The sequence below is a fragment of the Gallus gallus genome, chromosome 1 (assembly GCF_016699485.2).
Source record: "Gallus gallus isolate bGalGal1 chromosome 1, bGalGal1.mat.broiler.GRCg7b, whole genome shotgun sequence".
NCBI lineage: Eukaryota > Metazoa > Chordata > Aves > Galliformes > Phasianidae > Gallus > Gallus gallus.
The window spans coordinates 131,178,956-131,206,203 of record NC_052532.1 but is presented as its reverse complement, the minus strand read 5'-3'; the positions used below and the strand labels follow the sequence as shown (position 1 = coordinate 131,206,203).

Sequence of the window (27,248 nt, the reverse complement as noted above, 5' to 3'; positions counted from 1 at the left end):
TGAACATAGGCATTCATCTAAATGGCAGGTATTAGATAACAAAGGAAAAGCATTATTTTGTATTTTCTATCCTATCCTGTCTTGTTTTATTATTAACTTGTGTGTGAGACCAACAAAGGAACCTTTGTTCTGTCAGTTTCTGTTGGGTATTATGTGTTTGAGATCACTATACTAGCTTTGTGCAAAGCAGCGCATGGAAGCTTTTGACTTCACTGAGAATTAAGTATCTGTTTTCAGTGAAGATAAAGGTACACACTTTTGCTGAAGTGTGCATAGAGCTAGCTCCATTAGAAGTGAAGAACTGAGTTTCAGCCTAGAAACTAACCTCAGTCTCTTCCTTATAGAGTGAATATATGAATATCATACCCCACTGTTTGCTCAGTTGAAAACTGAAGCAATTGCAAAGACTAGTATAAAGGATGTACTGATCCAACATCTCCTAAAAAGGATTAACGGAGAGAATATAAAGGATGAAATTGAAATTCAGATATTAGATGGAAACGTGCTTATTTTTACTGAAAAAAACTGTTCTGTAGGGGTAAAATTTTTGTTCATTCTGACTCAATGTTGTAAATACTTTTAAAAAATAGAAAAACAGTGCTGAAAAAGTAACTGCTTTACTTTTAAACTTTCATTGGCTTTCCTTTTTAGAGCATCACTTTGCTTTTCATGATCTAGCTCTTCAAAAAGAAGGGCATATTTTTAACAGACTAACTCACTCAGAATATCTGTGTATCTTTTAATTTGAGCTGTAACATTATTATTAAGGTGAACAAAGCTACAGTAGTTCCTTGCGGAGATATTTGGACAAAAGATCATTTCTTAGGTGTTCTAACTGTGATAATAAATGATGGAAAAGCAAAGTGGGAGCTAAACAGTGGTGTTAGAGCAGCCCTGCTTCCAGGCTAACGTGATCTATTTCTCAGACTGAGTACTGTACTTGGATGGAATCCACAGAGTGATACCTGCACTGCTTCTGGTGCCCAATGTGCTCAGATCACATCTAGCTTCAGTGCCTTCTCAGGACACTTTTCAGGAGCTTTCTTTCTTTCAGAGTGAGTGAAATCCTGAATATCCTAGATCCTAAAGTTCTAAATTTCATTAAATATGCACAATTTACCAGAAGGGAATTATGGCTTCTTCTATATTTAGTAAACATTTGACAGTCAAAATAAAGCACTCATATAAAATAACCTCAAATATGAATATTCTGCAAAAGCTTGTCCTGTGAAAAGACAGCACTATCATTAGCCAGCTGTATACAAATGATCTTTGATTCTATAAATATTGATTTCCACGTGTGAGCTAAAAAAAGCAGTTCTACTCACTCAGCATTTGGAGAAACCCATAGACATGTCTGGCATATGCCTTTCTGTAGAAGCTGAGCGTGTCAAAGTAACTCTTGTCACTGGTCTTTCAAGGATAAAATGATAGAGAGTTCAGTGTAATAAAACAAGATCAGCACTCTGGGTACCAATAAAGATGTGCTGTGTATAGTATATTGCATCCTTTAAGTGTGTGAAGATATCTCATCTCACTGAGATGAAAGAAGAGTCTCTTCAGATTTAAATCTGTCAGCTTCACCAAGAAAATAAAGCTAATACAATGAAAAATTGCAGTGAGGTAGGCTGTGAAGAAAACTGGTCCTTAATTCCCTTGATGCCTTGGCTTTAATTCCGAAGGTGATCTATGGATAAATGCTAGCACCACTTCTTCACCTATTGATCATTTGCCATTTAGAGATGAGAGGCCCCAAGCATGTTTAAGACCAGGATTACAGTGTCAGTGAATTAGGTTTCCTGGTGTTATAGAATCAGCTCTGGAAGGATGGCCTGCCAAAAATTTAGTAGAGCAGGGGAACCAAATGCTTTTAGCAAAAAATGCTATCCTCGGTTCAGACTACAGGTTCTTCTCTATAAATAATGTAGAATGTGGTTGGTGTAGTAGCATTTATTTTTACAATAGGGAATCTATTAAATGAGAAACCTGGGAAGTGAGAAATGAAAAAGCAATAAAAACAAGTTCAGAGTGATTAAAAGCAAAGACGTACTAGAGGGCCTACATTTCCAGTTGTTTAGATCTACCAAAGGTGCACATACCAGGTGACCTAAGAAGTTTACATCCCCTGATCTACTCAGCCCTGCGTTCGCCTGCATGGCAGAGCACACACTTTGTGTCCTGTGGGCAAATGCCATCCCTGCTGTGGATGCAGCCCCCCTGCAACACTGAGAGGGTCTTTTATGGCATGGCCAGATGTTTCCACAGGATTCACAGGTAGAGCAATCTGGAAGCAGGGCAAGGAACATAAGACCACGAGATCACGGTCTAAATGCTGTTTTTAACACAGCTTATTCTGTGGGGTACTAAATGCATATATCAGTGTGTTTCTGTGTTCACCCATATAGTTTTGTCTGTACTTATGTGTATTTTAATTTCTGTGTTGTTATACCTGGTATGCTTACTTGTAGTAACTAAACAGGAAACATAGAGTGAGAGAAAGGATGAGATTAACGTAAACAATGCAATTAGTCTACTCAGGGCAGAAAGTTAGTGACTACACAGCTCTTAGCACTTGAAGTACATGAGTTGTCTTTAATGGAAAACAATTTTCAATTCTGCTGTAAAAGTGCGGCTGAATAGCTAAGAAGAAAGAGAATTATTAATTTATTGAATTTGGCCACAAAGCAAACTAACAAAAGAATGTGTTGCGGAAGTCAGGGGAACTTGCCATTTCCCAGCTTATTTATGTTGTTCATTTTTCACACCTTTCATCATTCTGACCTATGACAGAGATGTCTCTACAAATTCTATCTTGTAGCTGTGTCTTTTCAGAGACAATGCAAGAGAAAGTGCTAGTGCCAAAATTATTACGGCACAGGTTGAGAGTAAGGGAGATGTTTAGCCTGTCTTCACAGGTAACTAGAGGGAAAAGAATAAATAATAAGAATAAATCAATTGTTCCAGGCAAAAAACAAAAAAAAAACAAAAACAAAAACAAAAAAAAAACACAGCTCCATTGGCCTGAACGTATCCTGCTCCACATCCAGATAGACCTTATCAAAGACCAAATGACCAAATGTAGTGAGATGTATGGAACTGGTTTCAATTTACATATCATGCTTTCATTGCAGGAATATCAAATTGATATATTTTTTGCTCAGACGTGGACAGACAGCCGTCTTCGCTTCAACAGCACCATGAAAATACTGACTCTGAACAGCAACATGGTTGGTTTGATCTGGATCCCAGACACAATATTTCGGAACTCCAAGACAGCAGAAGCACACTGGATCACCACCCCAAACCAGCTCCTCCGGATATGGAATGATGGAAAGATCCTGTACACCCTCAGGTGAGCATTCAGTGTGCTTCTTCCACTTTTGGATCTGGAGTAATTTCCTTATTCTCCTCTGCTCCTTGATTCCTGATGTCTACCTGACGTTGCTTGACAAACAGTGAAATATTACAGTATAAGCACTGCAGAGTTTAAGCAAAGTCTCATCTTTCTGAAAAAGAAACTGTGAGTCTAGAAAACAAGTCTATCTACATAATAGAACTCAGGATTTTTTAGGATTTTTAATAAAACTGGGAGCATATAGTTCCATAAAACCTGCCAGAAACCTTTCTGATCAATGTTAGGTGCAGAACCAGATAAAATATTTCCAGATTCATGATAATGTCAGTACTTGATTCTTCAAGTAAGTCACACTGAAAGATAGCCTGTCACATCTCGTCAAAGGGTGAATCGCTGGAGGAAAAGCTTTTAGAATTTGTCTTATCTTCATAATACCATCAACTACATGGCATTAGAAATAATGTATATATTTGCATAAAAAGAGCCTGTGGAAATCAAAATATGTTTATTTGTTGAAGAGATGAATTACTCAGAAGGGAGTTCTACCATAAGCCAAACTCCACAGGGCAGTTTTTCAGAAACACGGCTTTCACGCTACATTTTGTGCACTGATTGTTCTCAGCATTGTGGTTGTTCTTCTGATTGCAGTTGGGCTCCAGTAGCAAGTCCTTCAGAAACAGTAGTAAATAAATTGAACAATTGGAAATGCAGCTGACATTTTTAGTGCCTTTCCCTTCATAGGCTTGCTCCATGGTGACGGAGCACTTGCTTATTTCAGTTGACAACTTTAATCGCCTCTTCTGTTTTTTTCTTTTTTCTTTTCTGTAGTCTTATTTCAGTTCTTCAGAGAAAGTTGTGTCTCCTTAATGTTTGTTAGACTTACATACTTATGTAAAAAACTATTTGTCATATGAGCTGCAAAACTTCCCTAAATCATATAAAGCAGTTATTTTTAAATCAAGTCCACACATAGTGTCCTTTGTGCTAGGGTATCACATAAAAAAAGCTTTCAAATGGGGCTGTACAGAGATCTTGTAGGTTTTTGAGAAGTATTCCAAAACAACTGAAGGTATTTTAACTTCACACTGTAAGTAAATGAAAAGAGAATTCCCTATAATTTCTTTATTAAATTTTAATTTTGTAGACTTACAGACAAACACATCAGCTGTTTTGTTGCCAGCTCATTCCATCCCATTTTATTTAATGATTGTCTCAAGAAAAATATATGCACAGATTTCTTTAGATCAGAAAACTCTTTATCACATTTTTGAAATTATTTATATTTTTTGATAGTTACTATTGTTTTGGATCCAGCCTAAGGACCCAGTGGATGATCTGCATTTTAGCTTTTCAGGCCTTACAGATATCAAAGCTCTTGCATGACCACCTAAGGCTGCTCAGCCTCCTCCTCTGCTCGTACTGCTGAGGTTCAGTGACAGACACTCGGTTTCTCTACAGGCTTACCATCAATGCTGAGTGCCAGCTGCAGCTACATAATTTCCCAATGGATGAACACTCGTGTCCACTGATATTCTCGAGCTGTAAGTACTGTTTTAACATTTCATTGTTGTTTGTAAGCAGCATGTAGAGCTATGAGATTATTTTTGATTTCTGACAGCTTTTTCTACCATTCTGCAACAGGTACAGGAAGCTTAGGTTTGCTTAAATGCTCAGGGGATTCTTTTCCTTCCTAGCATTCCTGGTAGAGGGATTTATGCCATGAAGTTATCTATGAATTTACTCTATTATTCTTTGTGAGAACCAGCCTTAATCAGTTGATCCTACAGTCACACTTTTAACAAGAGCAGATATTCATTCCAGTCATTGCTATGTTAAGTCGTAAAATCATGTGACATGTAAATGAGAAGACAAATGGCAGTTTTCTTGTGGAAGTGTGGGGACCAGCTCATTTAGTTCTGAACATCTGAGTTGACAGCAAGTAGCATGGTAATGCCTCTTTCTCATAATCTAAATTAAAAGGTGTAGATACTGTAAATCTCATTTCACTTTAGTTCTTTAGCATGTCCTTTAGTCCCAGTGTTGTATTGCATATAGTGTTGGTATATTTTAAACTCAAATGATGAACAAAACAAATACGTTATTGAAATGGATGGAAAACAGAAGTCAAGTGAGTTTATCCTGAGATCTCATATTTCTGTGAGAGAAAGTTCCTTCCATGTGGATTCATTTGAAAAAGTTCAAGAGCTCAAACATACACCTGCACAGTTTTGTAATCCAAAGTTGCACAATACAAATGTTTTACAAACATTTTTTGAAGGGCCTCCACTAAAGCTTTTTTCCTTTGATAACTTCTAGGTTTCAGGATCTGTGTTATCTGAAAATGATTGGGAATGTATTGTCTTTCTATTTAGAAAATAAGTATTTTCTCTGCCATCTCTTAAACAGCAATAGAATGTTAGCAGTGGCTAGTGTCTTTATGATAGATATACTGCTTTAATAAAAGTACATCAATTTCCCTTTATGAATAATATGCAAACAGTGACCCTCAGTTAGAAGCTGGATCTGGATTTCAGCTGATCCAGGACGTGTTCTTGTTTTTCCCCAGGAAAGCATTTACAGAAAATCTGCCAGTGTAAACATCATCCTTCCCCAAACCCATTATCACTGTTTTGCTGGTTTGTGATCTACAGGGTTAAGTGAGCCTGGGTAAAAATACACAGTTGTGTGCTTAGTTTGGATGTGTAGAATGTATGCATACTCAACTGGGCAGGAGGCAAATATCTCCTGAATGAGCCTTCCTGCTAATAAACATTTGTCACTGATCTATGCATGCCTCAACTATGCTTAGTTACTGCATAAAGCTGTTCTTGCCTTGTGGCAAACTACTGCTGATTTGTTGCAGTACTGGCAGAGGCATCCCAGTCCAGAGATACTAATTAAATCTACCACATAAAATTGATAGGTCCTGTGTTAGCAATATCCAAAGAAGGTGGACACTAACAGCGAAGGAAGCCACTTCAGACCTCCATTAATAGCTAGGCAATACTGAATGCTAGTAAGCTATGCTCCGTGCTTTTTAGTTAAAAGATGGAGTATCAGTGCCAACTTCAGAAGGCTCAGCTCCTCAGCAGTTTCAGATCACATCCTGATGTGAAGAGATTCCTCTTATAAATCTGGTAGTTCAGAGCCCTTCTACCCCTGTAAACATACATGTGTTACCATCTAGGAGATGGAGATTACACAGGATCAAGCAGAATCCAAATGTGTCCCAGTTTGTTCTATGTGCATTCCTTATAGTTTCTTGTCAGGTGGAATAATGTGTGTAAGTATATAAAAATAATAACTTAGAGTTTTCTCAACCTTTTGGACATGTTAATAACAAGAATTTTTTTTTTTTTAAGTTCATACTAAGTTTTGTTCCATTCCTTGAATAATTTTAGCATTACTATTGTTGTAGGACATCGCCAGTTTGAGTGTTCTTTTTTTTCCCCCTAAATCTGTTGTATTTTCAGTGTTATGTACATTCATAGCAGTCTCAAGATACGTGGTATGCAATGGGACTTATGAAGTGAATGACTGAGTGAGTGCCTGAGTGATTTATTGCTGCCTGCTCTGACAAGTTTCTGAGCAGAGATGTTTATTATGGATTCCAAGGCATATGTCCTTGGGTAAGATAGAAATCATGCACAGCACTCCTTTCCCCTGCATCCCTTTTGTTCTTTCTCCTTCACAGAGGCAAATCTTTGCAGCTTCCACTGTAGGTAAGCACAAAAAAAGTTTGGGAAAATACTCCCTGTGTCTCTACACAAACAAAAATGAAGTTAACATCTGATTTTTTTTACCTTTTATATAAATTTCCCTTGATAGTTCAGAAATGTGAAAAACTAAACCCAGGTTGTTTCTAGAGTATTTTCTTTTAGTGCCAAATAATTCACTCCTTAACCCTTGCATTGCTCTGAGCACAGCTAATATTCCTTAGGTGGGAATACTGAGCTCTGTTTGGTCCATTTACCAGGATGAATAAGAAGAAAACAGCAGTTTATAAACAAGAGAACATCTCATTGTGCTAAGAGGGCTTACCAAAACCTACCTGCCCTCTTCCCATTGAAAATCTTGCAAAAGAGGGTGGTTTGGAAAATACTTGCTCTCCTACTCTGAAGTGTTTTTGCAATGTGTGTTTTTGGCTACAGCTAAGGAACACCACCTTATAAGGAACACCTCTGGGACAGACAATAATTTGGAGAGCATCTCCACAGTAACAGCTGACCTGATCAGCCAGTCTTGCTCAAGAGCCATTCCTGGAGCACTCTGATCTCTTTGCTTACAGGAATTACAAAGTACTGAAATAGTCTGAAGACTTTCTGTCATTACAGTTTTGTATATGTTTCAGGTCAGACTATGAGATGAATCATCTGGCCTATTCAGACATATGTTAGGTGAGCGTGTGTTATTGCAGTCCTTATGTAGATGCGTGCAGCAGTGTTATGCAGAGCTACTGTGCAGCATGACAGCTCTTTCACAGTCTGTGTGCTGAACTGATCTGAACAACCATGTGGAAGGCAGGTTTTCTTAGCACAGAGATGCTGTGACATTGGCATTAATGCCAATGTGTGGTATTAACGTATATGTCCTTGTGAATGGGAAGAAAATATCAATGATATGACTTGATATCAGTGTAGCAAACATGGTAGCATTGGCTCTAGGTGCTCCAGCTACTACTGCTTAAAAATGTTCTATCAGAGTGGTTCTCCATTTGGGTTAATTTATCTTTCTGAGCTGAGGGAGTCTGCTGTGCTACACTGGATGCTCAAGTACCTTGTTAAACTGTCTTGGTTATCTATATTCAGCACTGATTGGGTATTGTTTAAATAGCCTAATTTCAGTATTCTGCCAGAAAAGGTATTTTATTAAGATAGCTAGGATTCACATAAGCATTGATAAGGGAGAAGAGGTATTCTGTCTGAAGGACAAAGCACAAGAATGAACAAGACACAAGAAACAAAATACAGGCTGGAAATGAGAAGTGTAATTCATTGTGGAACTCCTGCCATGGGATAACATATTCTAAAATTTTATAAAGATTCAAAACTGTCTGGACAAATCATTAGGAGCATTGGTAGCTACTGAGCATAAAGAGATGACTGTGTTTTAGTGGCTTCTATTTTGTGGTTGTTCTGAGGGAATTCAAGAATTTCAGATTAAATACTTGGCAGAAGAAAAGCTGAGGAGTTGACTGCAGAGAGGACCACTGACTATTCATTAGCAACGTCAAGTTCACAAATGCCTCCCTGACCATATGGCCAAGCTATTCAAAGGACATCTTTTCCATTAGAGTTGCAATGCAAATTGTGCACAGTTGGCATCTATGGTTTTGATTTATCAGCAATTACTGGGACTGTTGGATGTTCTGGAATTTCTTAGTTTTACTAGGCCCAATGCAGAATAGCATGAACATGTTTGCACCCGCATGTGCTCAACAATTGTTTGAGCTGGTCATTTTTCAGCCCAGAAGCAAACCTTCACCTCTTATCCCTATCCACATGCTCAAGATTATCCTTGATTATTGACACTCCTTCAGAATACAGAATATGACAGCCACACCAGATGCAGTTACACTGAGCTGCAGTGCAAGATGCAAGAATAGGAATAATCAGACTGAGTTAGTTAATGTGGTTTTGTTGCTTTATTTTTCTTGCTGCTGTTCTGACACTACGCTATGTTTTAAAAAGCACCTCATATTTAGGCAGTAGAATTGGAAGCTATTGTAGCAAATTTTATCTTTTCCTAAGTGAAAAGATCCACAGCTCCCAATTTGACATTATTGAAGGATTGGTGCCAGGCAGGAAACGGTGGGCATCCCTGGAATGCCATTCCTATTTCAAACACTAGAACATGGATGCAAATGTTCATGAACAATCCAAGTGTTTTCAGTTCAGTTGAAAATAAGGGGAAGTAAATTTACCAGCTAAAGATGGTTATGCTTGCTCAGTCAAGCCTTACAGCATGTACCTTTAGTCTCCTGAGAGTTCAAGAATTTTTTAAGTGATTTAGAAAGACATGTAAAATATTGCAGCATAATAGTAGGGAAATAGGAAAAGCATTACAAAAAATTTAATGTGGTTCTTGAAAAAAAAGGTCCCTATTTTCTAAATATAAACATGGTTCAATCAAATGTTACCCCTTTGAACATGAAACCTCTTACGGATGTGCAATTTAGATGATCAGTAAGTACTTTGAGCCTCGTGTTATTAATCTGCCAGAAGAACTGGCTGTCATCACCGCTTTTAATATGTTTCTTTATTATTCCTCCTAGCCTAGGCAATCAAACTCTGGTTTTGTGGTATAAGCTGTGCTTTGTTTCATCTCATGTGCCATCAGTAGAATCATTAAGAAAGTCTGAAGGCAGAATTTTCCTCCTGATGAAGAACAGGCCAGAGGGAACACAGCTTAATATTCGCGTGTCAAGGGTAGTAGCATTAAAGATGCTGGGATGGACTTGTGATGTGCAGAAGGAGCTTTAATACAAATGTGAACTTCCCATCTGTGCTCTCTATAATGGGCTAAATCAGATCGTGGGGCATCAATGGAATTCTTGATTCAGATTTTGTGACAAGCATATTTTAGCTGTTGCAGTTTTTTTATCTTCTGGGACAACTCAGTAAATTTCTTAAGGCATAACAGACACTGCGTTAAGAATCTTCTTGCTTTTTATGAGCCTCCATCTTCCAGTAAAGCCAAGACTCATAAAATTTTGCAAGATTTTTGAATTGGAGGTTCTGTTAATTTGCATCTAATTACTCCAATTGGTTGTACTATATATCAATGAAATTGGCCAAATTATTCTTCTTGTAAGTACATTCACTGTAAAGTTACACTTTCTAAATCTAATTTATGGTATATTCATGTCAAACTAATGTGTATCATAAATATCAATGGGATGCTAATCTTTCTTTTAGCTTTCTGGCTCACTGTATGAGGTATATCAGAGACACCTTTCTAAACATTTACATCTGCATGCTTCTACACTGACTCCAAATTTATACAGTACATTGTAGCACAAGCATATTGGACTTAATCTGATATTGGCTCTGTATCAGGTCACCAATACACACACAATTTCTATTTAACAGAAAAGTCATTGCATCTTCCCTGAACCTGAGGGATGTCCAGTGCCTCATAGATCAGGGAGAGTTGGTGGCAAGTGGTAATTCATATATTGTCCCTTGCTCTTCTGGGATGCCCAGCTCTGAGTTACCTTTAAAAAAGGAAACTGCAAGTCCCAAAAATCCCAGTTGCAGTGTGTCTTCCCAAAGCATCGTCTTCTTTCTATAATGTTTTTTTTAAGAATAAGAAATAGTGGATTTTTTTTGCTTGTTTTCATTGTTGTTTTTGTGTGTGTGTGTTGTTTTTTGCTTGTTTTTATTTAAAATCAGTACTGAAGCAAGTTTATAAAAGAAAAAAACAACTGGCAGTGAGCAATTTTTTGGTTTTTTTTTTTTTTTTTGGAAAAATAAAGGTAGCTGACTATGTTATATTTACAGTGTCAGGAAAATATAAGATAAAAAATCTGAAGCAAGGCAGGTGGCTGTTTGCATGTCTGACAGATGAATGCATCATCTGAGACACTGTAGTCTCTTTCATGTGACAGCCATTATTAATTCCAATGATTTTTTTGTCACTGTTCTTATTATATTCATTATTTACTTGAAGCCCAAATCCTTTTAAGCATCTTTCTATGTGCCAGTGTGATCTTGGTCTGGCGGTTGGTGACCCTGCACATAGCAGGGGGGTTGAAACTCAATGATCATTGTGGTCCTTTTCAACCCAGGCCTTTCTGTGATTCTTCCTTCTGTTTCAGCAAAAATTTGATAGTGTGATACAAATGCACAAAACAAGTGATACAAATAGTGTGATACAAATACAGAAGTTGTTTCACAAGAATGAAGAAAATATCTTTCATCTGGAAATGTAATACAACACCTATTACATTCTCCATATTTATATTATTGTTATTTACTTGTATAGGAGTGTGGTATCTGGCTTGCAAATGCATTTGATCTGTATGGAGAGGCTGATCCACCACTTGTAAACTCTTAGCAACCCTACATTTGTAACTTTAGACATAGAGAGATCACCTCTGTGATATATACAGAGCATCAGGAAATAGTCACAATCCCTTGCATCATATTTTTTACATAAGAAAAAATGTCTCTTTTTGGTAATTTGTAAGAAAAGATTGCATCACAGGACAATGAGAACAATGTGGAAACATTCTGGAACAGCAGTCCGATCTGTCTCAGTTACAGAGTCATAGCAATGCCTTCCGTAAATAAAGAATTTTCTGTAAGCAAGATAAAGTTGCCCCTTTGTAGGAGGTTTTATTTCAACATGAGGATGCAGACTGAATGGCTAGGGTGCAGTTGCTCTTGCAGGCAGTAGTCAGAAGTGGATCAATAGTGAGAGGAGCCCAACTCCCAACGATGCTGTGCCTAGTTCCTTCTTGCTTGGATTTATGGACACGTTTTGATCTTTAGTGGTTAACTTGTTCCTTGAAGAAACTTCCTAAGGCACCTTCCAAGACGCATGCTCCTTTCTGTACTCACAGGTATTACCTGATATGCTCATTTGAAACACTTTCATTCTGCAGCGTTAGACTTTCACAAATGCTGATAGAGCCACATGTGTTTAGTCCTTGCAAACTTCCTTGATGTAGCTGAAATACACTTCAAAAAACAAAACATGAAAATACAAGTCAAAGTAACTCACCAACAGTCAACTTAAAAAAACCCAAATCATATCTGTCTGCAATATTTCCCTTCTCCCCTCTCCTGCACATTTCCAAAGGCAAGAGATGGGCTTAGAAGCACACCCAGAAAGCTGAAGTTATCTGGAGTCTCTAGTAGAATGCATAGTGTATTTTTGAAGAAGTGAAAGGGCATATCATTTTTTATTTAGTTATTGTAATGAATGGATTTGTTGGGTTTTTTTGTTTGTTTGTTTGTTTGTTGTTAATTGGTTGCATTGTTAACTTCTGGGGGCTCTTCAGGGTCCATACTGAAGGTCATAGTGATGCATCTCCAAACAGTGAGAACTGTCTGCTTGAGTTCACTGGTCTCTTAAGGGAAATAAAGAACTATTTCAGAATTGTTTCCAGGGGAAGCCATTTGGCACTTTGAGAGCCAAGAAGTACTGCACAAGTGTCAGGAGAAGGACAGATACCAAGCAAAATCATTGAGAAGGTGAGAAAGAACAAGGAGAGACCAGAATGGGCTCAGCCAGATAACTTTCACCTCCATCACTGTGGCTTAACAAAAAGTGGGGACTATTGACTCTCTGATTCGATGCACTTAGCTAGAATCCAGTCAGTGGTTTTACTTTTGCTAGGTTTGATGTACTAATGATAATGGGGTTAGTAGAGTATATAGTGGATTCAATGAACAGGATGAAAACATCAAGTCCTCATTGCAGTAGTTCTTATCAATTCTGTTTACCTTTAACACAGCCTAGCAAAACAAAGCAGCCTGGAAATATGAAAGGATTAAAAGAAAAGGCCCTCCCTTTTCTTGTTTATTGCTTCTGCTTCTTGAAAATTAACAGGAAAAGAAAAATCTATCACCAGGGTCCACAGAGCTAAGGAAGAGAAGGAATTAATGCAATAGTGCAGCTTTGAAAGTGGTTTTGTTATTAGTGCTTGAGGACAAAATGGGAAATGTCATTTGTATCTGCTCACATTAGAAGGATGCTGAGGTCTGTCTGTCTGGATCCCTTGCTATGAGGGGCAGGTCTGTCTCCTTAGAAAGTAATTAACTTTATATAATGGGCATGCTACAGAACAGATAATAAAACTTCAGTCTTTTTTCTTAGTTGGGTAATACACTGGGATTATGTTTCTTACCAAGAAAGAACCCTGCAGATTGGGAAACAAGAAATAAGATTTAGATGGGAGGAAGCAGTAACAACAATGGAGACATCACATTTAATGTTAACTTCATTTTAAAATATTTTTATATTCTACCACATGATTTAGATTTTTGATTGATTCTTCTAATTTCTCATGAAATGCTGTACTTTTGTATATCTAAATGCAGAGATTACTTCCGTGTAATGGGAATTTTTATGATTTATTTTTTGAATTTGTCATGAATAGTATAAATTTATTATTTTTTCATACAGAGACTTGGCACTTTTACCACTAGTCTGTAATAGCTCAGGAACTGTTGACTTTCTCACAAAACCTTTGCTCTAGTCATAAGAAAGAACGCATATGGATGCATGTAGATTGAACAAAAAGCACGTGCCTTCCTGGGGCAACTGGCCAGATCAGAGAGCTTGTGCAGAAAACACTGAGGCTCCATTCCATTGTCTTCTACATGAGTTTCTTTCCTAGGGAAACCAAGTCATTGTGGAGAGGGCTAGTTTGTGGATGTCTTAAGGTCTGGTGGGAGTTAAGAGGTGTCTAGGGTGTGCATTTGCATCTAGGAGCTCAGAAATTCTCCCAGCTCCAGCAGCTGTTATTTAACTGCAAGCAGACTGTTTTCTTTCATCTGTTGCTTTTGTTGGACTTGCATCATTGTCTTTTGATGAGCACAGGTGACCTAGGTTAGCTGCACCACTTCCTACTCAGTTCGGAGAGCATCAGTTTGGGAACATTCCAGTTAATGTCTGTTCTTTTTACTCTGGCAGCCTGATGGGACATCTCTGATTCTTTCCTTTGGAAATCCACCGTCAGGGAAAAACCGAGAGCCTCATTAAAATGAATGTGATTATCAAAAAGTGGAATTAATTGAAATTCACAGCATTTAGGTTCCCACATTTATATCTTTCCATTTCCACAGCTAGCAATACAGGTTACTAGAAAACCACATCGGAACTGTTCTATGCCTTACACAGCTTTTATCCAAAGAAAAGATGAGCAAGTTTTCTGCCTAAGTCCGTTAGTTAAGGCTTTTTACGCCATGTCTCATGATACATTGGAGCCTTCTAAATTCCTAATTGAACGTATGACTTCACTGATACGGAAGAAAATCATATATGTGTGAAAGTAGTCCTTGATTTGTGGATGAACACCTTAGAAAAAATCATTCATCCTGATCGTGCCATCTGCTTCAGCTTAGTCTTCAGTAAAAAGTAAGCAACATAAGAAGAACAACCTATAGAAAGAATCTCTTAATCTCTCTCACAGGTGTGGATGAGAGGATGAGAAAACAGATATGTGATAGCTTTCAATCTTTTCATTACTGGCAGGTACTCAGCTACTCTGCTTAGAATAAAACAGAATGAAGCAAAATAAGGAACAAATCCTATTGCAAATCCTCTGGCACACAAACTGACAGCACTATAGCTTTTCTTAAGGTAATATAAAGTAAATATTCACTTGTGGACTTGAGACACTTAGATGTTCTTTCCCTTTGTATTAACTGATGTGACATTTGAAAGCACATTTCGTATAATGAAACCTTAAAAAAAAATGTGGGAATATAGTCTTGATGGGTTGCCATGGTTTTCATGAATTCTTACTGCCATTTGAACTGATGAAGACTGAATGTCAGAGCTTAGGAGGAATTTTCATAGAGGAGTTTTTTTTTTTTTTTCCTTTGGGAAAGAGTTCTTGTGAAATACGAACTTTTCTTTTTGAGGACTATATATTTTACCTTTTTGAAATATTTTAGGAACTCTTGGTCCTCAGCAGAAGGAAATATCTACTCTGTGATATCCTGAGGCACCCTAATACTTAATGAGTGATTCTTTGTTTCAGATCTTTTTCTGAAAAAGACAGTGGAAAGATTCTCAATTTACTTTTACAATTTTGTTTGTAAGTGATGTGATCACATACTGGCTATTTTGTAGTTTTTTAATCATCTCTCATTCTGATTTTTTCACAGCAGAATGTTTTATGTAAAATATATATGTGTAATTTATTTCAAAATATAAGACCTAAGGGGAATATAGTATCAATTTTGCACTTACAGTGCTTCTTATGCATTTGTCTGAAATGAAAAAGAAATGCTTCCTCATTTAGGAAAAAAGAATGGGAACCACTTGGGGCAAATAGTCAGTGCTGTCCACTTTTTAATTCAGTAAGCTTGACCTTTTCAAGTCAAAAAGAAAAGAGAGTAGCAAGAATTGCATGTTTGTACCCCACAGGTATTTTCTTCCTGTATGGATTGACTTCAAATAAAGCTGCTGGACCACATGAGCATGGAGAAGTTTGTCTGATAGCAGTGATTTTAAACAGAAGATAGTTTTGTGATCTGAGTGGTGTATTTGTTCACAGCACTTGTCTAAAAATCAACATTACAATAAAACAACATTACTTGCCTCTGGCAGCTGGAGAAGGCAGCCACAAACTCTTGGATAAAAGTCTTATGATTAAAAGGAAACGGAGATACCCAACAATTTCATACCATAGTTTTTCCTTTATTTTTGTTCTCACTACATTCCCCCAGCGTCCAGACTTGAAATCTTTAAAGCTTTTCTTGTCCAACCTATACAAAACTGCAGAAAGGAAGATAAAAGGCTGTTCCCAGCGCCTTGCAGACCTCAAAGTTGCTTGAGGGATTTATACTGTAGTTTTACATTGATTTATGTGCAAAATACAGCAGTATTTATTATGTCAAGGCTTAGCAGAATTGGCAGCCAAAATCCTAGTCTGTGGTACTATCAGATTTAAGAAGTTAAGCAAGCTGAGACTATTCATTACTTGTATAGGAGTTTCAGGAGGAAAACTCAGGTGTTTCTGTGATTTGAACAGCAGTTGCACATTTATTTATAATCCTGATCACTGTGATTCATTACACTCATAAAAGCGTGTCTTCCTTAACGGCGTATACCTAAACAACACTGGATCTGAATTCAGTGTCAATCCCGTCTTAAGCAGGAGGTTGAACAGGAGACTTCCCAACGTATCCAACCTGTGATCCTTTATGATACATCTTTTTCACATTCACAACAAGATTAATTTTAAAGTATTAAATCTTCCTCATAAAGCAATATTTTCATATTTAAAGTTATAAATCTACATTTGTGAAAACCATCTTCCTCTGTCAAATTTTAAAGAGAATCAATTTTCAGTGTTGCCTTTCTTATGGAATCAAATAAGAGGGGGAAAGAATTGAAAATTATTGCAACTTGCTATAATCAGTTTGTTTTCCTGGATGACGGTGTGTCCTATTAGAAATGGTAAGGTTGTTTCTGTATATTTTGATTGTATGATGGTTATCACCACCAACAATCACTGGTATATTACTTGCAAATGGCAAACTTCTGTTGATGAAAGACAGGGATTCTTCCATAGACTTAATATAATCAAATAATGTTAAAAATCAAGCAGGTTATAGAATTTCCTTCAAATTTCCTAAGGCTCTCTACATTCTGTACAGATTCTAGGAATTGATTTTAACATCCTGGGTGTACTGTTCATTTTTCCACCCATCGTCTATTAGCATTCACACCACAACAATATGCAACAACTGACACCAAATCCAGGAGTTGTTTTCTCTCTTCTCAAGTTAGACACCAATCCAGATTTTTTGGCATGTGTTAGGTATATGAGATATGTTTTGCGCTCTTTTTTGGCGCCTAGTCAGTCCCCACAGAATCACTTCCCACCTTTCATCACTTTGTTTGGACATCTTCTAGGTGTCTCTACCTTCTACATTATTTTTCATTTTTTTTCTCCCATTTTTCCTTACTCCCTCTCCCTGATTCTTTCTTCTCTTTTGCCCTTGTTTCTCTCCCTCTCTGTTTTTACCTTCATCTCATAGCCTTCCACCCATGACTATTTCCTCTCTTCACTTTCCCAAACTTTCTGAGCATTCTTGCATTGACTGGCTTTGGCCGGAATTCCCATCGTCAGGGCTGGCAAGGGGAAAATGTTCCTTCCAGTTTGTTCCTTCTTTGGCGAGGAACAGAAAGGTGCTGAGAGTCTGAGATCCATCTGTGAAACCACATGGGCTAACCTCAGAGAGTCTCCTGTTAGTAAGATCATGGTGGCCTTTACGTAGGAGCAGCAAATCTCAAGTGACGCTCAGTTGGGCAATTACAATAAGAGAGGGGGAATGAAAGAGCTGAAAGAAACCAGAAATATAAGTTTTAAGGACTTCAGAAACTTCTCATAACACAGATGTTGACAGAGGAGGAAATGGATAACTATGCATGTGTTTGAAAAAACAAGTCCAGAAAATAGAAGACAAAGCAAAACCCAGAGAAAAGCAGAAAATCCAGCAGTTATGAGTGAATTTCTGGATAAGGATTTCACAGTAAAAAGAAACCTGGAACTGGGAAGTACAGAAAGTAGAAAGGAGACTCAAACAAAAGCAAAGGAAATGAAAGGAGAAATAAAATGTATAATTACATTACTGTTCAGGGATTAAACAAAAAAACATCTGTCACAGAATTCATAGTTTGTTTAAACTCTTTTCTAAATTCCATTTCATAAGAATCAGTTCAAAACAGTTACTGAAACAAACTGACCAGCTTTTGCAGCTCAATGAAAAACCTCAGCACTTATCTTTCCTGTTATTTTCTTATCATATGCTTTTGACTTTTTTTTTTCTTCACTTTAATTGGAACTTGGAGTGGAAGTGCTAAAATACACTAAAAGCATTCTCCTGGTATTTCTTAGATAAAGAAGACAGAGCACACCAGAAATTTATCACTGGAGCTTTTACATCTATACAATTTCTGGACAATGGTGATAACTGAATGTAAGACAGAAATATTGTTCAGATAGACATACACTTCTCAGTGATTATCAAGACAAAGCCTTTTTGAAATTCTGGAAAGAAGATGACAAAATACATGAATGACTGCATTTCCAAATCAGTTTTATCATTTTCATCTTCAAGTATTTGTCTAATCCATTAGGTGTTATTATTTTCAAGATTTTTTTTTTTTCCAATAAGCATTCTCTCCTTAGAGTATGACGTTCATTTCCAGCCCTGGTGGATCTTAAGGCAGTCAGTATCATACTTACAGCAATTTTGCAACAGTCAAACTTAGTACAGCTGCAAGAGCAAATTTATACCTTAGCTGCATCATTGAGTCCATAGGATATACTGCAGTCACATTTATACAGTAACGTATGAATTGAGTATTGCTGATGTGTCTCAATCAAGTTGTTTCTCACAAATTCTTATATTTAATTTTAATGTAAAGGGAGACATTCATTTTGTATATAAACCGAGCAATTGAACAGTTGTTGTGGCTTTCCATACATAGATGTTAAACCTTTCAGGTGATGTGAGATACAAATTTTGACATCCAGAGCTTGATAGCACTTTTTGAGTCTTTTTTTTTCCCTACTTTCTTAGATGTTTTCCATTCTTATACTACTGTGAATGGCATGTAATATTAAAAGTGCACAGACCTATTTAAAAACACTGAGCACAGATCTAACAAAACACATATGAATGAATTGAGCTTTTATAGATGTTATTATCTGCATTTTTATTTTTAGTAAATGTAACTACATGAGCCATAACCTCAGGTACATTTAGCTTTAATGAAGACTTTATATTCTCAGGGTTTGTGTTAAAGTAAATAAACACCTGATGTTTTCACTGGTGTTAGAACACATCAGTGTTTTAGCTCGGGCAGCTGTGTTGCGCTCTGATAGTGTAAGACATCTACAAGTATCTGTTAGCACATTGATGCCAGCAAGACTTCAGAGTATTGGCTTGGAGGAGGTAAGACTTACATATCATAGTATGTTGCAAACCAGCCCCAAATTCACATGCTCTGATGACAAAGAGAAGGATCTGAGGAAGTTTAGAGCTGTGGGTATCATTTTAGTGGTATGGCATAGGCTTGATTCATTAATATATGCAGGAGTGTCACCAAATACCTAGAGCTCATAAGTGCTCAGTGCTGAAGGCACTGACTGTTTCCTTTGCTGTGCATTGCCAACACCAAATGCAATTAACCAGAGTCCTCAAATTATTAGACGAGAGGGGACATTCCAGAGGATTTCTGTACTCAGTAAGTCTTGTTTTCAGTTTTCCGTCTGCAACTGTGAGACTTGAAAATTTCATTTTAAAATACCAGCCTAGAAAGGTGTATATTTTTATTGTTTACAGGAGTCTTTAAGTAGAATAGCAGATCTACCAAGCAGCTGTTTATATAGCACGTAACTGGATAGTAAAGAAAATGGATAGGACTTCTTACATCATTGACTTTGGTATTTTAATTTCCTTAATAAATATATTGAGTTTTCTTGTTATTAAGGGGATGCTGTATTTTAGTCAGAAGAAAAACATCTCACAAAATTAACATTTCTGTGTTGTCCCAGCCTAGGAGTCCTCTCAATTTCACTTCTGTCTACATGATATCTAGACTATCAAGACATTCCCATGTACGTGTGTTGCTCCGAAAGTAATGCCTCTTATTTATTCCCATGAAAACTACAACAGATACAAAGAACACAAGAACACTACTTGATAGAGCAAATTCTGGACTGAAAAACACTATGTTTCAACATAGTCACCAGCATTATCTATATCCACCAATGATGAACAAGTGCCTGCATACCACACTTGTAAAAATCTACACCAGCAGAGGTGCTGCTCACTGCTTCACAGCTGCTACAACAGTACTGTTGCTAGGAAATATTGCCCATGCAGTCCATCTTTCATCAGTACAAACAGATGGAAATCAGAAGGCTCCAAATCCAAATTGTACAGTAGATGTGGTAGGAAAGTCCAGACAAGATTGACAATGCACTCCATAGTCTTCAAACTGGCATGGGGCCTGACATTATCATACTGCAAGAGAAAGGTTGTCTTCTTCTCTTGCCTGACTCTGGAAGTTCAAGCCTTCAGCTTAGTCAGCATCTCTATGTAGTAGCCAGAGTTGATGGTTTGTCTAGATTCCAGGAAATTCAGAAGGATCACCCCTTTCCTATCCCAAAAGACTTTGCCCATCACTTTACACTCTGAGGGCTGCATCTTGAACTTTTTCTTCAATGGGAATTCACACGTGGCCACTCCATGGACTGCCATTTTGACTGTAGCTCATTGTGATGACACCACATCTCGGACACCATACTGATAATGATGCAATCCAGGAAACTCTATCCCTCAGCCTTGTATTTGTTCAATAGCTCCTGACAAACTTGCATATGATGTTCTTTCTGTTCCTATGTGAACATTTGCAGGTACCCACTTTGTGCAAACTTTGTGACGTTGAAACATCACCACCATCGTTTCCAATACATTGGAGATGATATTCAGCCCTATACAGTTTCCTGGTCTTAATATGCAGATTCTCACAGATGAGTTGATCAAGATGCTCTTCATTTCATGCTGTGATAGCTCTGCATGGCTGTCCAGAATGTGGCTTGTCTTTTGCGTTACTGTCACTACTGCTAAAACATACTACCCACTGCTTCACTGTGCTCACATCCACTGACTGGTCTCCATCAACATTCAGAAAGTGTCAATGGATGCTGTTTTTCCACAGGGGGGAATTCAGTGACACACCTTTGTTTCATATGCACTTCCATATCAGACAGCATTCTGTCAGACTGCCATCTGTTCTGCTGTCATTTGTCACATGACAACAAAATGCAAAGGAATACTGTCAGGAAGGTTCAGCCTCTAGTGCTCTGCCATCAGCATCAGCTTCTGATATCATGGCCCAACATAAACAAATAGGAGGCGTTACTTTCAGAGCAGCCCTTGTATAACTTGATATGAATTTCTGACCTATTCATCAAGGAACTCTCATTGGCTTGGCTGCAATAGAGTTGGTTTTCTTTGTAGGGGCTTGTATGGTGCTATATTTTATGTTTTTGATGAAGGTGGTGGTGATAACGCACCAATGTTGTAGTTGTTGTAGAGCAGCGCTTGCACAGTGTCAAGGACTTTTTGTCCTTGAAACACTTCTTGTGCTGCTTGGCCAGCAGGGAACTGAGATTGTGCAGGTAGCTGAAGGGGGACGCAAATCAGCTGACCTAGACTGACCAAAGAGATATCCCATACCATATGGTATCATGCTCAGCAGTAAAACCTCTGAGAAAGAAGGAAGAATGCAGAACATCTGGAGTGACAATGTTTGTCATCTCAGGGAACGGTTATGTGTGATGGACCCTGCTGTTCTGGGAGTGGCTGAACAACTGCCTGCTAATGGAAAGTAGCGAATTAATTCCTTGTTCTGCTTTCATTTGCTTTGCTTGTATGAACAGCTTTTTGCTTTACCTGGTAAACTGTGTTTTTTTCAACCCATGAGATACTTTTACTTTTCTGATTCCCTCCCCTATCCCACATGGGGAGCTGCTGTGTGATGCTGAGCTCCCTGCTCAAGTTAAATCACAATGGGAACAACATTTATAAACTTGCTATTAAATATTTGAAGGCTGGTGGTGGCCTGAAATAAATCTGGGGGCCTGACTGTAGGTCAAACCATTTGTGAATTGCTAAGGTAGAATAATTTAAGTACCGGAATAAATACCTTTTGAGAGCAAAACTGATGACTTTGGTCACTGTAATTTTATTGGGATTACAGGGACAGGATGAAACATCTTGCATGAGTGGAGCACTGCAGTGGATAGATACAGGCCTTTCAGGAAAGAATCTAGGAAGGTGAGGAGGAGAGGTTGCACTTCATATAAAAGATTAAAATGCATTAAAGTCTGCTTGGGAATGAGAGAGTTAAAGACAGTGAGGTTGAACTGGCTGTTAGAATCCTAAGAGAAGTGGGCAAAACAAATCACAGCTCTGGCATTCAGGAAAGCACATTTCAGCTTTTACATAGAGCTGCTTGGCATGATCCCATGAGAGGCTGTCCTGAAAGTCAAATGGGCTTAAGGAAGTTCAGTGACCCCCAAAGACAGCCTCTTCAGGGGTGATCAGTCAGTATACCCCTACGATGGAAGTAGGCTCAGAGGAGATGAAGGATGAGCTCGGGTTAGGACGTAAGGAATGAAAACCAATTATCAGAAAGAAAGTTGAAGTTGTATTGACACAAGGAAGATTAGAGAATGACCTTTGTTTTGGATACATGGCTGTACAAGTGGGTCAGCGGGGTGTAGTTTTGTAAACAGCCTTCCCAAAGATAATTAGTGGAGAGCAATGTTTTCCTGAGCTAGCCAGACCAGCTCAGGGGGTGGAGAAGTGCATATGTGATTCAGCTCAACATAAACACTGAACAACTAGCAAAATGTACATTTAATAGAATAAAGGGCATGAGGTGATTTTAACCCACGTGTTCTTTCCTGGTGACTGGGGAAGCTCAGGACCATTATGAGCATAGACAGACTGATAACAGGAATCACAGTTGTATACTGACTTAACTATATATCGCACTTACCATCTTGTATTTGCACTGTCATTTCAGTACATTCTTGTGGCACTCCTAATAATCAAAAGCCTGCAGAACATCAAATGCATACAAATAGGTAAATTTGATATTAAATGTTAAACCTTCATCATATGTAGTATCAAAAAGAACCCAGTCAAAGACTAATGGACTCTAATGTAAGTGCAAAAGAACAGTCTGCAGGAAGTCAAACAAGTGGGTTCATCATAGATGAACGGGAAACTCCCAACTGAGAGCAAATGCAAAAAGAAAAAAAGTACACAGAAGATGAAAGCAGGAAGAATGTACCTGGGAGAAGTGTAGAGATACTGCTGAAGCATGTACAAATTGAGTAAGGAAAGCCAAAGAGCAACTAAACATGAAATGAGGAAATGATACAATAGTGACAGGAGAAGTTTCTACAAGTACACTGGAAGCAAAATAAAGGCTAAGACAAAGGCAAGTCTCCTGCTCAACAGGGCAATGTTACTAGTGATAAAAGGACATTGAAAGAATTGAGGTACTCAGTGCCTTTTGTCCTCATTTGTTGGTAGTAAGGACTGTTCCCAGATCCCCAGGACTATTGGCAGGGTCTGAACTGTGAAAGCTAGCAGTAGAAAGCACTTACACTAGCTGAATATATATAGTTCTATGAGAAGGTGGAGTGAGGAGGACTTAATTGCAACCTTCTGGTACTTAAAGGGAGCTTACAAACGAGATGGAGACCAACTTTTTACTTGATCAGATAAGATAAGACAAAGGGGAATAACTTTAAACTCTTTAAACTGAAAGAAAGGAGATTTACGTTAGATATTAGGAAGAAATTCTTTACTCAGAAGGTGGTGAGACATTAGAGCAGACTGACCAGAGAAGCTGTGGTGCCCCATCCCTGGAGGTGCTCAGCGACAGGTTGATGGGGTCCTGGGCAGCCTGAGCTGGTGGGGGGCAGCCCTGCCCACGGAAAGGAATTGGAACCTGGTGGTCTTTAAGGTCCCTTCCAACGCAATACATTTTCTGATTCTATGATCAAAAGAGCTGAGGGAGCTTGTCGATACAATTGCAAAGAAACTTTATGTCACCTTTTAAAGATCGTGATGATTAAGGAACATAACTGACGACCATTGAAAGGCAACATCATACATATTTTCAAGAAGAATAACCCAGGTAACTATAGGCCAGTAAGCATAGCCTCGGTCTCTTGGGAGGTTGTGAAGCAAATTCTCCTTGAAGCCAGTTTCAAGCACAGGAAGGACAAGATGACTGGCCATATTCAGCATGGATTTATTAAGGGCAAACCATGCCTGACTAACCTGATAGACTTCTGCAATGAGATGATTGGCTTTATGGGTAAGGAGAGAATATTGGATGTTGTATGAAATTTTGGCATGGTCTCCCATAGTATTCTTGTAGCCAAATTAGTGGAATATGGATCAGATAAATAAAAATTTGTAGTACATTACATAGAATATTATCTGGGCTGCTAGCTCAACTGATCACTTGTACAAAACTGATTGTCAGTTACCAATGGTAACCATCGAGGATCAATACTGCTTTATTCATGCCTTTATTAATAATCTGGAAGATAGGGCAGCATGACCTCTCAGCAAGCTTGAGGTTATCCTCAAGCTGGTGTTCCTCATACCAGACTGGGGGGACTAAGAGGAGTGGGTAGCCATACATAGAGAAACCTTAGACAATTTAGAGAAATTGAATGACAGAAATTTTACGAAGTTTCATACAGAGAAATATAAATTTTTGTATCTGGGATGGACTAACCGCCTGTGACAGGGGATTACTGCCTGCAGGTTGACTAGCTAAAAAACAGCCTTATAATAAAGTATCTAGGTGTCCTGGGGCACTTTCTGCAGAGGAGGAGCAGCTCTGTAAAAAAACCACTTCTCAGTGAGAACACATACAGAACAATAATTTACAAAACACAGTGGAGAGAGGAAGAACATAGGTCTCAGATTTATCTTCTTCTAAGGAAGAATTTATTAAGAAACTAAAATCAAGCAATGTTATTGAAAGTGCCATCATATGAATGAAATGTTTGACAAGTAATACCAGTGAAACAGGAAGGGGTGGACAATGCAATATTTTATTCTTTTTTAAGTAGCAAAAGTAAGTGTAAATAAGTGTCCAGATTTATGTTCATTTGCAAGTCAAATACTCTTCATGAAAGCACTCAATATTCAAAAGAACTTTTGAAATCTGGAAATTACTTCTTGATTTCTCTTTGGCTAGCCTGAATAAAGTACATCAAAAGGTTACATCAACTATTATTTGTATGGTCTCTATTGAGATTAGATTCCCTATATCTGTTCAACAAATTCATTCAACTATGCAGTCTTCATCAGTTGTGTTATCCTTCACCTCATTAACCAAACAAGAGAGTAAAGGAGAAAGCGGGAAAGAATATCTTTAAAAATTCTTCTGTGATTTCTACAGCAAAAAATATTCATTTTTTCACAACTTCAGTGATGATAGTATTGAAAGAAACACTGAGGAAAATACCTGATGGTTAGCAAATACAATGGTGTCTCACTCCAATTATTAGAGGACATGGTTCAACAAATATAAACCTGGAGAGAGACTACAGTACCAGAAGAGGGCAAATGCTGTCCAATTGACTTATTATAAATTCTTAGCAGCTAAGGAATGTGGGGAAGATGGGGAAGTTAGAGATAGTAAAGAGAGAAATCCTAGCAAATGGTTTATAAAGTGGGGATAATTACCACCAGGGATCCAGCAATGTTTCTTTGGTCCATAGAGGGGGCAGCAAGTAGGTCAGTGATGTCTCATTGACCAGCATGGCTGCAGTTTGGTGGAGGGAGTGAGTACCTGTTCTACCTCAGAACTCTTCAGGTTTTTATCCTCTTCATAGTGTTGTTTTGGTTGCCAGGGCAGCAGTTGGTTGTCAGGGGCACTTCGGTTCATCAGGGCTTGCTTTAGTTGTCAGGTTTACTTATGTTTTGTTCATCAGGGGCAGCAGTAGTTGTCAAGGGTGCTTATGTTTTGTTCATTAGCAGCAACAGCACATCCGTAGTACATGCCCCTCCTATTGGGTAATTGGCAGTTGATCACATGATTGTCACATGGTGGGCTGCTAGGTATGCACATTGACGGCATAGTGGTCCTCTCCTCTGAGACAACCTCCATAAGTCAGCTGCAATGCCCAAAAAGAGCAACAGCCAGAAAAGGTTTCTTGTATATTCTTTCCCAGCAGAATATGTTTCTCTCACTGCTGTGATCATGGTAACCATTAATTCCAAAAGCTTGCTGAGCATGTTATGTCTCGGATGGGTGCTGCTGAACAAGCCTTGAGCCAACAATTATTCCAGCTTCTCACAAACAAAGATTGTCAATATACACAAAAGTTTTTGCTTCAAGTTTAACATAGATTTTGTATAATATATTTTTTACCTCTTTACTAAAAAGGGCATTCCATAGTGGCATACAACATAGATAATTATCAAGTAGATAAAAGGACAGGAATTTTAGGAAACAAGACCCAAGAAAAACTTGCCAAAACTTTGATGTCTCCAGAAAAGTAAGGTGGAAATTTTTCCCCCATTCTGTCACTGGGACATTCTTCTTCTGTCACAATCTTATTGTTCACTCATTAGGACCACACACCTATTTTTTCCACTTTCTTATTTCCCATTTGTTCTTTGTAATGCATTTCTCACCCTCTTTGTTTATTAATGTTGCTTTTGTACCCTTCCTCCTTATCTTCTGAGTTACTCCATGGTCAGTTTGATATTGTAGGATATTGCCTTCAGGCTGCAGCCAAGATATTTTTTGCTATGCCACCTCTGTTCTTTTTTCCTCTGTGAAACTGTCTGGATACAAAATCAAAGTCAGCATTGGAAGTAAATTTGGATTCATAGACTCATTGGTCTCCATAGTAATTGCCACCTGTTACCATGGAGGGAAGCATCTATTGCCTTCCTATTGAATATGGTGTCACACGCTGAATATGGTGTCAGAGCTTTTCTATGATGAGGCACACACTGGAGACTTAGGACTGTCTATGTGTGTGATAAATACAGGCTTACAGTGCTACTTGTCTTTCTATAACAAAATTATTGGGTATCTTGCATAGGTTCTTGCCCTAGACTGTAGTTATTTTTCACTCTCTTCTCTTTTTTTTTTTTTTTTTGTTTTGTTATTTGTTTTCTTTTGTTTTTTTCCCAGGGCATTTTTCAAAACATTGTGTGCCTGAGTTAATTTTAGAAAGAGATCTTACAAACTCCTAATGTACTGTTCCTGGCTCTGTCAGTGTTTCAGACAAATAACAGTAAAGGTTATTTAATCTTCTCTAAGCCAAAAGTCAACATATCACAAAGCAGATGGCCAGGTAATACAAGTCACTCAAGCACTGTATTGCCTAATGTAATCCTTGGCTTCTGGCATATGTCACTACTCAGTATCACTTTCTATCAGTCATCTCCTTTCTTGAGTGGTGGAAAAAGTACTTTTACTATGTTTTTTTTTTTTTTTTTTAGTTATGTTTTCTCTATTTGCCTTAATCAAGAACCCTAAGTTAGAACTAATGACAGATACAGTCTTTGATGCAGTCTCTCTTCTCTCAAAGAGGATGACATAGGCAACAGTTCTTGGCATATATATACTCCCA

The 27,248-nt window shown here is 38.0% G+C and overlaps 1 protein-coding gene and 1 long non-coding RNA gene across 5 annotated transcripts in view; one reads left to right on the top strand and one right to left on the bottom strand.

Moving 5' to 3' along the window:
• GABRG3 (gamma-aminobutyric acid type A receptor subunit gamma3) overlaps positions 1–27,248 on the top strand; it is a 309,089-nt gene that overhangs the window by 159,433 nt on the left and 122,408 nt on the right. For all 4 annotated transcript variants that reach the window (XM_046903907.1, XM_040653764.2, XM_046903913.1 and 1 more), the window contains 2 exons: positions 3,132–3,352; positions 4,814–4,896. In XM_046903907.1, coding sequence (XP_046759863.1) covers positions 3,132–3,352; positions 4,814–4,896 — 304 coding nt within the window. The remainder of the gene's footprint in view (positions 1–3,131; positions 3,353–4,813; positions 4,897–27,248) is intronic.
• On the bottom strand, positions 11,670–25,487 carry LOC121107755. The gene is made up of 3 exons (XR_005842168.2): positions 25,345–25,487; positions 22,622–22,681; positions 11,670–12,039 (listed from the first exon to the last, which is right to left on the bottom strand). It is a non-coding gene; the product is annotated as an uncharacterized LOC121107755 (long non-coding RNA).